This window comes from Gymnoscopelus braueri, assembly GCF_963280865.1.
Source record: "Gymnoscopelus braueri genome assembly, chromosome: 11".
Lineage (NCBI taxonomy): Eukaryota > Metazoa > Chordata > Actinopteri > Myctophiformes > Myctophidae > Gymnoscopelus > Gymnoscopelus braueri.
In genome coordinates this window covers 27,367,240-27,383,684 of record NC_137613.1, presented here as the reverse complement: position 1 = coordinate 27,383,684, position 16,445 = coordinate 27,367,240, and the positions used below count along the sequence as shown (strand labels likewise).

General features: G+C 42.0%; 1 protein-coding gene across 1 annotated transcript in view; it reads left to right on the top strand.

Moving 5' to 3' along the window:
* Window positions 1–12,989, top strand: part of ctdp1 (CTD (carboxy-terminal domain, RNA polymerase II, polypeptide A) phosphatase, subunit 1) — a 106,977-nt gene extending 93,988 nt beyond the window's left edge. The window contains exon 13 of the mRNA XM_080442065.1: window positions 9,647–12,989. Within this exon, the coding sequence (XP_080298191.1) occupies window positions 9,647–9,803 (157 nt within the window). The 3' untranslated portion in view covers window positions 9,804–12,989. The remainder of the gene's footprint in view (window positions 1–9,646) is intronic.
* The last annotated feature ends 3,456 nt before the right edge of the window (window positions 12,990–16,445 follow it).

Below are 16,445 nucleotides of genomic sequence, written 5' to 3'. Positions count from 1 at the left end.
GATTCAAATAGAAAAAATAGCAAAAGTAGCAGATCTACAAGCTTGTGGATCTGCTACTTCAGAGGCTTCTGTGTGACTTTCTGAGTCACATCAGAGACTTCTGTGTGACTGTCTGGCCGACAGCAACGATTATGTTTATTATCAATAAAGAGGTCAAAGCCAAAGTCATGAATGGAAACTATTCGGACGATTATGCAAAATAAGTGCGATTATCTAAAACAGTGGTTCTCAACCAGTGGTCCGGGGACCACCAGTGGTCCTTGAGGGGGTTCCAGGTAGTCCCCAGCTAAATGATGGAGAGTTGGTAACCAAGTGGACCCTTTATAGATCTTTGACTCTTGAGAGCGTAAAATGAAACCAAATGGACCCTTACGGGTCCATTTCGTTTCATTTTACGCTCTCAAGAGTTAAGTTAATGTTAAACATCTGCATTACTTAATTAAATAATTGTTGTTTCGATCAACGTTTGCCTGTTATCTCTCCTATTGGTACCAACATCAATGTAGAATTGTGGACAAAATCCTATCCAATGATAACAAGATATTCTAAGTCTTGGGTCTGAGAGTCTAAATCTCATCATGAATTATAAGCCTTTTCACACAGGAAACGACTGACGCATCTAGTTATTAATTTTCAATGAGAGGCGAGTGGGCAGGTAGGAGTTCCATGGGATCGCGGGTGCGATCCCGTGAAACACGCATGCTTGCCTTTTTTTTGGCGCGTCTATTCGCCTGAGGAGAGCAGTCTCTAACTATAGAGATACTGTGTACCAATTTGCGTGATGTTTGGACACAATCTGTAGGACTACTGTGAAAAATGTGTTTTTCAAAAAGCGGCCTCCTGGCCCATGTGAACATTTTGGGGCAGAGGTTTGAATTGGCATCCAGGGAGTGTGTGTGCACAGTTTCACTGCGATCAAGCCAACGGACACACACGGACGGACGGACGGACAGGGTGCAAAACATACTCTCGCCATGCCCTTCGGCCTGGCGGAGACAATAAAGGGGAAAAAATGGAGATACAAGGTTTCTGCCAACAGCAACGCTATGTGACTGAAGCCCCCAGTCTCAGATAAGAGGACCATGCCAGGGCGAAGGCAATATTTGTCGTTTTATATCACTTAGTATTGTTAATGGTGTTGTGGTGAAGCAGCAATGGCTCCAGGCTGTTGGACACCACTGATGCAACCACACAGCCCAGGCACCTCTCACTACATAGAAATGAGAACATTAGGACGTAATAGTTGCCAATAAGGCCTGTCTCCACAATCCTCCACTAAAAACACTGATGCATCTTGTGCTCTCCAGCAGTGGACTATTTTCCAACAGTCTCAACACAATTGGGTAGAGCAATATTGCAGTAGCATTGGCCCATTTTTGTGGAGGAATTGGTATGGATTATGTTCAGGGTTTTATTTTTGGGCAGCATGTTGGGAATGATGTCATTTCCACACCATTAGCTGTGGAAATGACTTCAGGTGTACCTGATGATTACTCTCCCAAAAGTGTTCGTGTGACAATTCAGGGCCTGCGTCATCGCTAACATGCCATCAAGGCCCCTAGACTCTGGACATCAGTGTGATGTCTCAGTACATGACACAATTTGTGCAGTTACTAATCCCGCTGGCTGAAAAGATTTCAACTAAATGAAGATGTTTTTGGTTTTCCGCAGAGAAGCATGAAGCTTTTCTTTGCGTACATTAGTACGCAAAGAAAAGTACTAAAGATGCCTGGATAATAAGCGGAATGTCCACATAGTCCTACTGGAAATCAAATTTGTCCAAGCCGATCTAGCTCTCTGCTTAGCAGAATGTGAATAAAAAAATTATAAGATACATTTTCGTGAACCGAAATGAAAAACACATGACAGCTTCCTGCCGCAACTTTTGCAAGGCCAAGTTGCCGACTCTCTTGTAGCATTTGAATATTGTGCTAGTGTTGTGTGGCTTGACAGAAAGTTGACAAACGTCAGGGATTGCCGCTTTAATATAACTCAGTGTAAACTGACCCTTGGGATTTTGTGGTGATGTAAATATCGTTTGGCTGCTTTCTGCGTAGCCATTTACCGTATGTCTCCGCCCCCTTGGGGAGCCGGCTGGGTGGCGTGTTGCGTCGCCAGACCGCCGCCGGTAATGAAGAAATGCAAATGAAGGAAAGGTTTCATGCAGTCCTATTATGGGAGCGCTCTCATAGCAGGCACCAAAGGGAGTAAATTGGGGGGAAAACTCAATTAGAAGGTGAACCTGGCACTGCCTTCCAAACTGTATGGTTCCATCCTTTTCTCGTTTTGTCACTAATTGTGATGCCCTTGGACATTCATCTCTCCCTTCTGGCCCTATCTCTGTCGTTCAAAAAGTAGCCCTCATTTTTTGCAATCAAGCCCAGTAAATTAGTTCTCCCCTTAAGGTTAGATCTGTAGGTATGGGAGGGGAAGGGGGCTTAGGAGAGTTTTCCATTTTCTTCATATCCTTTCAGATGTCTTTGCATTCTGTGCTGTAGTACAAAACCTTGGAGATGAGACAAATTGGACATCTTTTACCATCTCCAGCTCGGCTCTTGACCTTTAGAGCCGAGCTGGAGGCTCCTTTACCAGCAAGTCACCACTTCACTTCTGGCTTCTTTCTTGGGACATTAACCATTTAAGCCAAACGAATCTCACCGAGGGATTGATCCCAGGGTTACAAACAGATCAATCCCTTGGTGAGATTCTTTTATATCCCTTGATGGGTCTCATTTTATAGAATTATCTGATGGATCTAAAGTGTACCATTTTGCATGTGTTAATATGGTTAAAAGTGTCGGTGCCTCTCAGGCAGCCTGCAACGTTGTTTTGGTCTGATGGGCTCCTTCTGGTATGTCAAAAATATTGGATAGCAGGTTAACCTCGTTGCCACACAGATTTGTTGTTATGAACATTGTGCATAAATGATACCCCAACCTTGGTTGCCCAGGAAACGGAGCCATTCGAGACATAACTGACGGCTGACGTGATGACGAAAGGCGTAACCCCACGTTATGTGTATAATACTCTGTCTCTGTTTTAACGACAGAAGAATATATCTGGAACCATGCTTTTCCGACGCTTGTAAGATCTCTTCATAAACCCAAATACTATTATAATACGTTTCCTTCCGCCGTTTATTGATGTAATTAATTCTTATCTGACCGATAGTTATGGACCGGTATTTACTAGGAAAATTCCTTTTTCCTTTTTATGATATCATTTTCGCGCCTCCGCGCGAAGTGGAGCTTACTATGAAACCCTGCTCGGGTTGTGTGTCTGTGCAGTCTGTTTGTCTGTGTGCAGTATTGTGTGCACTGCCTGTGTGCAGCCGCGCCCCCATGTGACTCACGCTCTCATTGGCTGCTGACAGATCTCAGAGTGGAGCTTACTATGAAACCAACCCGATCGCACCCCTAAACACGGTGAAATAGCACGGATTGACAAACGGCAATTCCGTGCATAGATGACTAGGAACTCCAAACTCCGTGCATAGGAGAACCATATCCCCCCCATTAACTTCAATACGAGGCGGAGGCAGTCACGTGACTTTCTCTCTACGCTCTCCCCATCACGGTGAAATAACACGGATTACAAGTCCGTAAATACACAACATAACAATTTTAATAAGACCAAAAAAAAAATAGGGCTAGCGGTATGGAGCCTTCTTGTGGCGGCCCTGTTCTCACTAATTTCACTGTACCACCCACTTCTCTACAATTGCTCATTCCTTTCTATTCTTCTTATTGTTATTTTTGAGCTGTGTTCGCTTCCCGCGTTCACGCGTCTTACTTGTTTTTAACTGCATTTTCTGGTACTCATTTTTTGTGTTTGCTGCACTGCTGTTTGTCCAGTGTCTTGAGTGTTTAATGTTCAGTGGACCACAACAGAATTGTGTTTATCCACGTTTTTAAGAATTGTCAATAAATCATTCAATTCAGTTCAAAGCCCTAGATACGTTTTTAAAGTTTTTGGAAATGTTCACCTATAATGAGTAATGACATGCCCAAAACAGAGACACCAGTTTGAAAGTGTCTAACTGATGAAATACGAGCGAAAGCTTCAAAGGCAAAACCCTGAACAAGTTAGTGTATACTCATTATAACGCAATGTGACGCATTGTTAGTTTAATTCTTGTTGGCAAGCTACACTGATCTTAAGGAGAATGACTAAAATGAGCTGGATGTTATAAGGGAAGGCTGAGCACGTTCAACAGAATAGTTTATTGGACCACATGCTGCCTATATGTTTTAATGGCATCATATCGTGATAAGGCATTGTAGTTATACGGCCTATGCACCTGTGAGTAATCTTTTACTGTACTGGCTTATGCTTAGAGTCGTGGTGGTACTCTACAAGATGAGTTGACAACATTGTAAATGCTGCTGCAAAATAAAGCTACTGGAGTAGCATGCTGGCCCTCTGCTATTCAAATGTCACTGGGTCGATCCCTTTTTGACAGGTCAGCATGATTCTCAACAGCTACTCTACACGCTCTGTTCAGGTGTGCTTGAGCGCGATGAAACAAACACAAATGACGGTACCGCCCGGCGGAATCTGATAAAGTGGCTCGCTGATGAAAGCTGTTTTGCGGAGGGGATTGGAGAGCGGTGCTCTGTAGAGGTGTTAATAGACAAGCCTGCAGATTGGGTGTAACGATGCGAAGACGAGAGAGCGATGGGAGAAGCTTCCCCCCCTGCTGTCTTCTTGACTGATAATATTTGGAGATGGGCGAGAGGGGTGGTGGGGGTACATCACCCTTCTCACCCCCACACACACACACACTCTCACGGCTCACATGTGTAAACACAAAGTTGCTGTCACCGCCAGCCTGCCAGGGGTTCTGGTGGCTGATGCCACCGGTGGCACATCAGGAATTGCCACCTGTGTCACATTCTCTCCGGCTGTGGGGGAACAGACGGCGGTGATTAATCACTGCTGCACAATACATTCTAAAGTACTCTGATGATACAGTCTTGATTTCTCTTTTGGATAGTTCCAGTGATCCTGGACTGCACCAACACAGAGTAAATAAGGTGGTGGAGTGGAGTGATAACAACGCTCTTATCATTAACACAAAAAAGACAGAAGAGATTGTTTTTGGTGCTCCACTAGAGATACACAGATCCCCCATTACTATTCATAGTGAACAGATCAACCAGGTATGTTCGTATACATACCTAGGAATAGTAATAGACCACCTTTTGTCATGGAAAGACCAGATTGAATCAGTGGATAAGAAGACAAAACAAAGAGTCTATTTCCTTCGCCGTCTGAGATCTTTTGGTGCTAGTAGACAGATTCTTCTTTTGTTTTTCACTTCTGCAGTACTGTAGTACCACCTGGTATGGATGTCTGTCTGTAGCTTTAAAGTCACAACTGCTGCAGCAAGTGAACATTTGTTCAAAGATTGTTGGACAACCACTTCAGAGGCTCTATACATCTACGTATAATAACAGTATGATAAGGTTGGCAAGGAATATCACTTCAAACACTAGCCATGCTTTGTATGGAGAATATAGGTTGCTGCCTTCAGGAAGGAGATACGGTGTTCCAACATACAATAAGGTCAAACTGAAGAGGTCCTTTGTCCATCAGACGACATTGAGGCTTAATCAGGAGTTATAGGCCAGGGGTAGGCTGAGTGGTGGACATTGCTCTTGTCTTTGCATGTCTTTATGTATGTATTTTGTTGTTTTCTTGTGTCATGTCAAATGTGTGTATTGTTATATGTTGCATACATGGCTGTTGGGTCGCAAGACAAAATTCAGTGCAAACTGACAATAAAGTATTATCGTTATCGTTATCGTCTGTGAGCGTCAACGCTACGCTCCTATAAGCAAGCCTCCGTCTTTGAAAAAGAAGCCACTCGTTTATCGGAGTATCGGACACGCACTCTTCTTTACTCGCATGCTTTCTCCTTCATGTGTGTGCGCACAGTTGAAAAACGTACACACTCACAGCGATTCCCAGGGGTCCAGTGTAACCACCTTCTCATGGGGAGCCCTCTCCACCGATGATTTGTGACATCTGACCTTTAATGAACACTCAAATCAGAGCCTCGCCGCTGTGGGACTGAGCGGGTCTAATGAGAGGGGTCCTCACCGTGGCCTCAGTGTGAGATCCACGGCACGTAGCGCACTCCACAAACCACTACCTGCCTCATTAGCATCATGCTATAACGAGCCCTAAGATCTGTGGACTGTGTCATTTAGAAGACTGTGCAGACCCAATAGGTTTTGTTGTTGTTTGGTTTGGTTGATCTTCAACTTTGTCTCTGGTCTCGCCTGCATTTCACACTGCTTTAAGCACTTTGAAACTGCCGCCCCATTTTGGATGTCATTAGCCCCCCCCCCCACACACACACACACACACACACAAAATAATCTGAAATTATCAAACATTTTCAAAAGAATGTTGCTGTTTGTCGTATTGTGTTAAATAAAGCCAAGGATTTAAAGGGCAAGACCACTTTGGTAGAGGTTTGGTTTGTGTAGTTACCTTGCCATGAAATAATTGCTCCATTGATTAGAAATTGATAATTCTAAATATGCTCCTCATTGACTTACATTGTACGGTAAAACTGCTCCAAAGTCACTCTTTTAGCACAAAAACAAACGCAAACTAAGTTGATTCAGACAATATAGAGCATCACCAAACCCAATACTGTTTTTTTTTTTTAATAAAAATGTCAACTTCCTGTTGATTTTGCCATTTTTAATAAGTAGAAAACCCGGACTGGATCGGCGGATCCGGATCCAGATCTTCAAATGGTAAAATCAACAGGAAGTTGACATTTTTATAAAAAAAAAAAAACAGTACTGGGTTTGGTGATGCTCTATATTGTCTGAATCAGCTATGTTTGGGTTCATTTATGTGCTAAAAGAGTGACTTTGAGATCTGTTTTACCGTACAATGTAAGTCAATGAGGAGCATATTTTGAATTATCAATTTCTAATCAATGGAGCAATTATTTTTTATTTCTTGCCCACCTTTGGAGTTACATCATGGCAAGGTAACTACACAACCCAAACCTCTACTAAAGTGGTCTTACCCTTTGTATCCTTTTCTTCTCTCTTGCCGTCATTTCTATTCCTTCTGTTCTCTCTTTCCCTCATCTCTATTCCTTCTCTTCTCTCTCCCTCATCTCTATTCCTTATCTGCCCTATCCATTTCTTCTGAGAGACTGAGAGGAGTTTCGCTTCTCTTTGAGCACGTCGGTAGGGCTGTCACGATCATGACATTTCACTTGACGATTAATTGTCACACAAATAATTGCGATAAACAATTTAATTGTGTTTTTGACATTGAACATTGGAACATATTAATCAAAATTACACTTCTGTTTGGCTTTTAGGCTTCGTAAACAAACATTCCACAGGGCAGATGTGGCAAATAACAAATAAATATATCTAGAAATGACTGACATATTTATTAATTTTATACTTTAAAAACATTAAAAAGATTGGGGAAATAGCAAGCTCACAACACGTTGTGATGCGTTGTAAGCTTATAGATCTTTTTTTATATATATTTGTGGAAACGATGAGGACTACAGTATGACGATTTTGCTAAATAATTGCGATCATCTCAAATAATTGCGATTAGGCAATTATATGTTCATTTTGACAGGCCTACACCAAAGCACAGTATGACTTCTGTCTGAGAGACTTGGCTTCTCTTTTGAACCCTGATGAACAGTTTGTGCAGTCTACGTGGGGAGCATAAAGCCTAGCTGGTTTCATTACCCCGTGTCGTTCTTAAGTTTACTTGTTATGCCAAGCAATGTGGTTCATGTCAAATTCTTCTCTCTCAATTTTCTTATCAATGATAAATCACTTTCATATTGAAATGGGGAGGACCGAAAAGAAAAGCATGGACGTCTCTTCTCCCAGCTGTCTTATTGTAGTGAGTGACGTGTTTGATGAAAAGTGTGTGCAATCAGCTGTCAACATAATTGAAAGTCACGATTCAATTCACTCGGTATAAAATGTCTTTATCAAGACTATCTCCGGTTGAGGAAGTTTCGTTGTTGGTGGTTGTAGGGGTGTATTTCCACAGTACATCATGCATACATAGAATTTGTCCTCTGCATTTACTCATCCTCACTATTAGGAGCAGGTGGAGCAGTTAAGGGTTAAGTGTCTCGCTCAGGGACACTTGGACGCATTGGCTGAGTGAGCCGAGGTTTGAACAGGCAACCCTCTGATTCCCAGGCATCCAGTCTACCCACTCAGCTACGGCCTCCTTTTTTAAATGACATCTTATGGGGGATCTGAAATGTTGGTTCTCCAACTTTTTCAAGGATCCCCCACATTAATATGTATTATATTATAGCCAACTTATAAAGGTTTCAAGTGGTTAAACTGATATTGATGCTATAATCAAAGAAATTGCTGGGGACCCCCTGGAACCCCCTCAAGGACCCCTGGGGGTCGCCGGACCCCACTTTGAGAACCACTGCATTACAATAAACTCAAGGCTGTGCCATGGATTTGTGGCAGTGCTTTCCTGCTTCCTGTGGGCCCGCTGTCTGTCGGAGAAAAGAATTGCATAACTTGCTTTGTGGATTTGCGTCACGAATGGAGAAAGATAAACAGCGGTGCCTGTGCCTTTTTCCCTTATCTCTGATTGAAATGCAACTGCCTCTCAAGGTCTGTAGCCTAATCTGTAAATAGAAACGCATGAATAGTCTTTCATGCAGAAATGCACAATAAATGCCTGTATTAAGACAACAATACAGTACATCCTCACGGAAATGAAAGGTTTCACTAGAATTGATACTCCTATGACAGTGTCGCCAAAACGAATAGATCTACAAGCTAACAACGCGTCTCACTACAATGCGTCGTTACCTTGTAGATCTGTTATTTTTGGCAAGTGGCACCCTCCTAGTGTGATAAAGGACCCCGTAAGTCTTATGTCCTATCTCCCACCAAAACCTCCGCTGCTTAGGCAAGATGCAATCCCTGCTTGGCCAAGAGAGATATTGTGCTTATGAGCATCAGGCAGTACTACTTCTCAACCAGTAGGTGTCTAACCTGACACCAGGGTCTACACTTTTCAATGGAAGAGTAGGGCGACTACCTCCAACCACTGCAGCTGTGCTAGTTCTATTGTATTGACATGTTGATCTTGATTAACTCTCTCACTGCCGAGAACGACTTATGACGAGACATTGTCATAACGCCCTGGCTGCCAAGAACGACTTATTTAGTTTTTTCACACAGAACCAGACACGATCCGAAAATATACCGCTCCATTCACTTCCTGGTTAACTTATTACTTAAAAATCCTGTATCTCGGCTCCTGTGTACTTTTTTTTTTAACTATGCATTTTTGTCCGAGACATGTTATTTTCAAAGGCGTATAAAAGCGAACGGGAGGTCGCGATGAATTTTTGTTTTGTTTTGCGGAAGCACAGTGAAACCCTCTTTGATTAGCAACCATCAGGGGATCGATCATACTGGAGATAAATATTCTGTGACTACTTCAAAAGGTGAGAAAATCGCTGGCAGTGGGTGCACGCAGCCAGGAATAAGTCTGGCAGTGAAAGAGTTAAATAAGCTTATCAATAAAAAATAAGTTCTGGAGTTCAGCTTTAAGCTTGGCAGTGTTACTAAATCATCTCGTTTCATCTTTCCAGGGGGCACAAAAGAACACGGGATGAAGCTAAGGAGGAAGAGGAGGCGGGAAACTCCGCAGACGGGTCGTCTAAGGACTCGGAGGAGGAGGAAGGAAGCTGCTCGGATGACGATTTGATGGCTGCCGCCGTGGAGGCGGAGCTTAACGACTTCATGTGAAAAGACAAAAAGAAAAAAAAACGGAAGATGAAAAAAAAAGATGACAAAATGCTGCCCCCGCTAAAAATCAGCAGAATCCCAGAATCCCTTGCCCCCCTGTTACCCTAACCAGAGGTACCGATACATTCTATTTTCTCCCCCCGCCTCACTTTGAAATGCGTGTGCGTTTGGCGTGTATGATTTTGTTTGGTGTGTGTTATGATGAATGCGCTGTACATTAATGAGTCTCCTGTGTGTAAATACAAGCTTCGAGAATTTCTAGGGGTGATTACAGAGGCTTTTTTGACAAAGCAACACATTTGATGTTAACATTTTATTGTGAGATAAAAATTGAAAACATGGAATTTGAATTTTCTTGTTTTTTTTTCTTGAGTTTTGCTTTTCTATTTCGATTTTTATATAAACAATAAAATTAAATAAAAACAACTGGGGTATAATGACAATTGCTGGTTCTATATGCCAAAGAGTTTGAAATAGGTTTGCCAAGGCCTGCAGCTAAACATTGTACTCTTCCATGTTTGTCTCAACAGATTTTTAGGGTTTCATAAATATTGCATCCAGCAAATCTTGACTATTGAATGTGTTTACCTGGATCTTGAGACATCTGTCCTCTTTTATAGAGTTTATACATTTGCTACCGTAACATGACAGTGTGAAGGGGTGATCACACCGAGACACATTGCTACAACACAGGCTCTTCAAAAACATCTTGGTATAACAGCGTATCGGGCAAAACAGCATGGTGGAATGGACCTGTGTGTGTAAACCAGGTGAACAAATAATGTATTACTTTGAGTCTTGAGTCTAATATCAAACTTTCGTCTGCATTTGCCATTGTCGCACCGTTCCGGCACTTCTACTGGCATCAAAATAGGAAGGAGCTGTGTGACTCTATGCCTTGCATTGAAAAGTTGAGAATATTTTAACTTTTATGTGCATCTAAATACCCGACGCGCGGCACAAGAGAGGAGCACAGGTCAGGCACATACCACGATGCATGTTGTAGCGATGCACCTCTGTGTGTGATTGTCTCCTGAGGCCTCTAGTTCAGCCATTCTCAACCTGTGGGCCGTGAAGATATTGCAAGTGGGCCCCCAAATGATTGACAAAACACTAAGATTTTAATGATATAACATTAACATTAAAAAAAGAATGTAAAAAAAAATAAAGTCAGCGTATTTTGTTCTTTAAAACTTGAAAAATGTGTTTTCTTTGTGATAAATTTAAAGTATATATTTAAAGAATTGAAAGTATATTTTAGTTCCATTGATCCAATCTATCGATTGATCATTAAACATGCTCTGAAAATGCACGCGGCCGCGACCTACCTGACCACCTAAGTCGAGTGGTCAGACGGGTGGGCGCAGCAAACACAAAAAGATTTTCATGTGGGCCCTGATCCAGAAAAGGTTGGGAACCATTGCTCTAATTTGAGGGTGGTAAACTGGCGCACCGCACTGATAACTGCTAAGCGTAGTTTGCAGTGTTTTTCCACAAAGGTGCTGACAAAATATCCCATCAGCTCCAAGATTCCCAAGTATCGCAAGCCAAAACAAGTCACCGTGGATGTGGCATTCCTGATCTGGGGGTGTGTGCGATATACCACTGACAACATGCAAGTTTGACTATTATCAGCCGTGTTTAACCAGCAAACGAATGTTGGCAAACTAAAATGCAATAAATGCCAGTGTTCTTGTGGCGGGTTGTCTCTTTTCATTAGAACCACCTTTTTAGTCCTTTTGCCACAGTTGTACAGAATCCACTGATGTCAAACTTGCAACTTGTAGATCTGCGAATTTGCTATTTAAAAAATATATATATATTACAATTGTGAAAGATTTTGAAAATTTGCCCCAAAATAGGTAGGTAACATTTACTTCCATTAAATGCGATATGCAGTGGTTCTCAAAGTGGGGTCCAGGAACTCATGAGAGTTTACAAATGGAACCACATGGACCTGTACACTCAGAGTTATGGGAGTCCTTTAAATTAAAAGGTTTGAGAACCAATGAACTAGAGGCCCCTTGATGCACTACCATAGTACCACACTGAGATGAACTCAACTTTTATTTTATTTTCCCATGTCCGCTGATTTGGATCAGACAGCTAATGAACGAGATGCACTGTGACACAATACGAAGCCAGGGACTTTTTTGTTTTGTTATGTACACAGGAGTCAAATGTCACTAAACAAGGTCGTTAATAGATGTAAAGCTCATTCCTAGAGTAAAAAGCACATAATGAAACGTATACATGAGTAACGTTCAACCACCTGTTTTGGTTAGTTTGGTTCGTGTTTTCACAATCACAGTTTATAAGTTTCTTCTTTGCATCTACAGGTTCAACTCTAATTTCATAAGCTTGATTTATACCTAATGGTGCTGTAAGTTTTTGGTTAAAACAAATAGTCAAAAAGTTAAAGCTCTATATTCTGATTGTAATCAGTGCTATAGTGTTTCTTCAGTTAACAGGGATCCCACGTCTCTCCAGCATTTTAATAATAAGACAATACACGTTTAGGTGGGTTACAAATTTCTGCCAATCAGGAAATAGAATGTCACAAATGTATCCGCTTGTATTCCAGCTCCAATTTTGTCTGCTCATTTCTTTGTTTTTTTGTCACTTTCAATTTCACTGTTATCTTGTAACATGTATGAGTTCTCTTTCCTGATTTGAAATTAGTATCCTAAAAAAAAAATCTTTTTACTAAAAAGCTGGAGCGATGTTGCTGAACAAAATCTATAGAAATAATTAATTATAGGATCATCAATGATCGGAATATAGAGCTAATTACCCCTTATTCTAACCAAAAATAAATCAATTACTGCACCTTTAATCAGTGTTGTTGAGCTTGTAGATCTGCTTTTTTCAGCATGGGACACTGTCGAGTGTAAATTAGGGAATAGAGAGCAGAAATACATGTGTGTCATGACACGAGGCCATTGTGATTTTTGCTCCATAGATACGGTGTGACCCTTAACTGTGGCAGTGCCACTACACAATGTCACATATTGTTAATAACAACAATGACAACTCGATACAAAACAATTCACTGTTCAGCTTCAGTACTTAGTTCTAGTTCTTTTCCCATATTCATAATTTGTTTGTTGTGTTGTTGTTTTTCTTTCCTAATTTTTAATGAAAAGACTGACTTGTAAAGTATTTGTAAAGTCTATTTCATACTTGTTCCAGAAAGAAAAGATACTTTTCATTGAATAAAGATGTGTTTTTATAAGAAATCAAAGTTGCCTTCTACTGGTGCCATCTGTTTTTGACTTGGTAAAATTCTAAAGATGAGCACTGTCAACCAGGATTATAGTGAATGTTATTCCATCTGTCAGCAATTGGTTTCACTTAATCCTATTTCCTTTGAATATGAACATTTTATGCAAGGCTCTATTGAAGTGAAACCTCACTTGACCACTTGAACCCTATTATCCCTATTTTGGGGGGAACATTTGCCAAAAATAGCCGATCTACAAGCTCGCAATGTGTCACGTTGCGAGCTTTTCGGCAAAGAGATGTGGTGCAGACTGCAGAGGATAAAAAAAGAGGGGACCAAGTAAAAGTATAGAGCTGACCCCGGTCATCTCGGTATTAGTTCACTAAGTATTGAGGGCTTAAGTTTAAATACCATGGCCTCCAGAGAGCAGAACTGAGAGGGATAGTGTGTTCCACGGCATGCGTTATGTCCTGGTGGTACTGGTTTCAATCTGCCAGTTGAAAAGAAGCGGCTGGCAACTTCTGGTGTATCACAGGAGACATAGTTGTTGAGTGAACCAAAACAAGCGCTCCACCCCAAAAAATGGCTTGGGAATGACACGCGTGTATGCTATTCCCAAGCAAAAGCCACGCCCCATTACTGTGATTCACGCGGAGGGGTGCGCATGTTATGATTCGTGTGATAACTAATTACACCCACCATGGATTGCCCACTCGACGTTTTTGGCTGCTCAGCGCGGGCATTTTCTTGCCTAGTGGCTCACTCGGACGCGCCTCACAAGCCTCAATGCCTCGCTGTCGAAGCACCGGCCTGTGATTTAACAGGTCATGCATTTGTTGTAAAACCTTGCTCATACGCAGGATGTTGCGTAAACATCCCGGGCTTGGCCCCTCCTTTTTTCCCTTGGAAAATTGTCCCATCTACAAGCTCACAAAACATTGCTTTGTGCGTTTGCAGATCTGCTATGTTTGCCTATTATGACATGCCCAGAATAGGGACGCTAGGGTTCAAGCGGTTAAAATGTAACATCATTATAGCTTTTTTTTTTAGATCACCAAAGCATTTTCTGCAGTGACAATAAAGAGACAGGAATTGAAGGAGAGAGAGAGGGGATGACATGCAGCAAAGGGCCTCACGCCTCAGGTCAGATTCAAACCCGGGCCAGCTAGGTAGGCTTTAGGCTTTTTATATGGTATTAATGCAAAAAAACAAAAACACCTTGGACCAGGGCTGATGGACTGCTAGCAGTTTTAATATTTCCATCATAACGCATGTTCTGGTACAGACATTAGGAAACATGTTTTAATGACATTACTGTATGTTGTTGACATTATGTTGACATTACTCAGTGAATGGGAAATGCAATCAGCATAAAATCCATACCAGAATCATTAGTCCTCATACCATATGTATCTATCCATCCCCCTCTTGGACTGATACATGTCTGCTGTACCTAATATATGCAGTCTGGAGAGCATCTCAGCCCACTAGTTACAGTGACACAAATAGCATCAATATCTATATCAGACAACAGCAGTAAACAATGAGAGTCAACTTGACGCTGTCAATATTTACACCTAGAAGGACAAAGGACATCCTGTGGAGAGATGATCTATCCATGTCTTGTCATTTGACTTTTGATCATAATTACAGAGATGACGGTAAACATAATGTAATAATGTTGTCGATTTCCGGCAATTTCCTTTTTTTTTATGTTGTCTTCAACAGAGCCCAATCTGTGGGCCGCGAAGGTGGGCCCCCAAATAATTGGCAAAACACCAAGATTTTAATGCTCATGTATTATAATCAATATTAGACAAATTAACTCATTCAGTGCCATTGACGTCACCGAAGTCACGTTTTTATAAGCCCACGTTTTTTCAATGTTCAGAACCCAAGATATCATGATTTGAAGATTTGCTGCTCCATTCACTTCTTGTTTAAAGGAGAATTCCGGACATTTTAAGTGTTATCTTTGATGTGTCGTTACTCACCTACCGATTTAACACTGGTTGCTTGTTTCTTTCCAGAACCTGGCAACTTGGTGTTGCCAGGTAGAGAAACAAGCAACCAGTGTTAAATCGTTCGGCGTTACCGGTAGCCTCTCAGGAACTTTCAGCGCATGTTTGACTATCATGAGACTCTACAATGAGTAGTAGTAGAGAAAAAAATAACTTTGCATCGGTTATAATAGACGAATTTCCCTAAGCCACGTGCTCCCATTATGACAACGGAGGGGGTTGAAAAAATGACGACAGGGGAATCTCTGGAAAAAAACAATGCCACTTTTTACGTCGGTAGGTGAGTAACGACACATCAAAGATAACACTTAAAATGTCCGGAATTCTCCTTTAACATCTTACTGAAAAAGGCTGTATCTCGCTTCCAAAGCACTTTTTTTTTACAATGTATTTTTGGCTCTGGCACTCTCAGAGCCAAACTGCCAATAAGTCAGGCACTGAATGAGTTAATGTAAATGATCATTTAATGTTTTCCTTTAAAAAAATGTTTTATTGTGATAGCCAACCGATAAATATAGGTCTCTGGTATTTCCATTGATGAAAGCTAGAACACAATCGATTGATTGATTATTAAAATAAACCACTGGCTTAGAAAGAGAGGGAACAGATAGGAGATTGGTCAGAGTTCACCAGGATGATCGGACAAGAGGAAATGCCTCCTTTTGCTGTTGACTGACAGACGGCTCCGGTGCCTTTCCCAACATCCTGTTTTCTGCTGCTTTTCTCCTTCCCCAAAGGTGTCACATCTCAGAGCCGATTGACGCGCTGTCCAGCTGATGCCGTTGGCCTCTGGCAATATTGTTGTCCCCAGGACTGGTTGGGGAGTACTTTGCCTGTGATTGCTAGAGACGTGGACGGGCCTCACGTCATAAACGATTCCTTCCACCACAGCTTGACAGTTCGGACGGCACCCGCGTCGACCATCAGCTGCATTTACGAGAGCTTGCGAGCCTCGAGGCTTCGCTGTCTGCGCACCTGCCTTGTTGAGGTAACAAATACAAAATGCTTCTCTTCCCCAAACCCCCTGGGGAAAACAACATAGCCTTGAGTGAGGCTGGCAGGTCAAGGCCTGATTTCGGTTTCTGCCTACCTCTGCCAGTAGTGGTTATGATGGGTTCAGCGTGCAGCTCGGCGAAAAACTAGATCAATGGGGAGAGTGATGACACCGATGAGAGTTGGGGGTTCTTTGAGCATTTACCTGACCTTCTCCCGGATCCCACCGTACCGGAGAGGTGTCAGTAGGGATGCGTTCGCTGTACTGTAGCATTTAAGCCCAAGGCATATACATGTTTCAGTCTGCAAGGGAGCCTCTCTAAAGACGGGTGAAAGAAGCTGGGTTTAACCGCTTAATCCCTGTTTCAAAAATAGCCAAAGATATACAAGCTCACAATGTGTTGC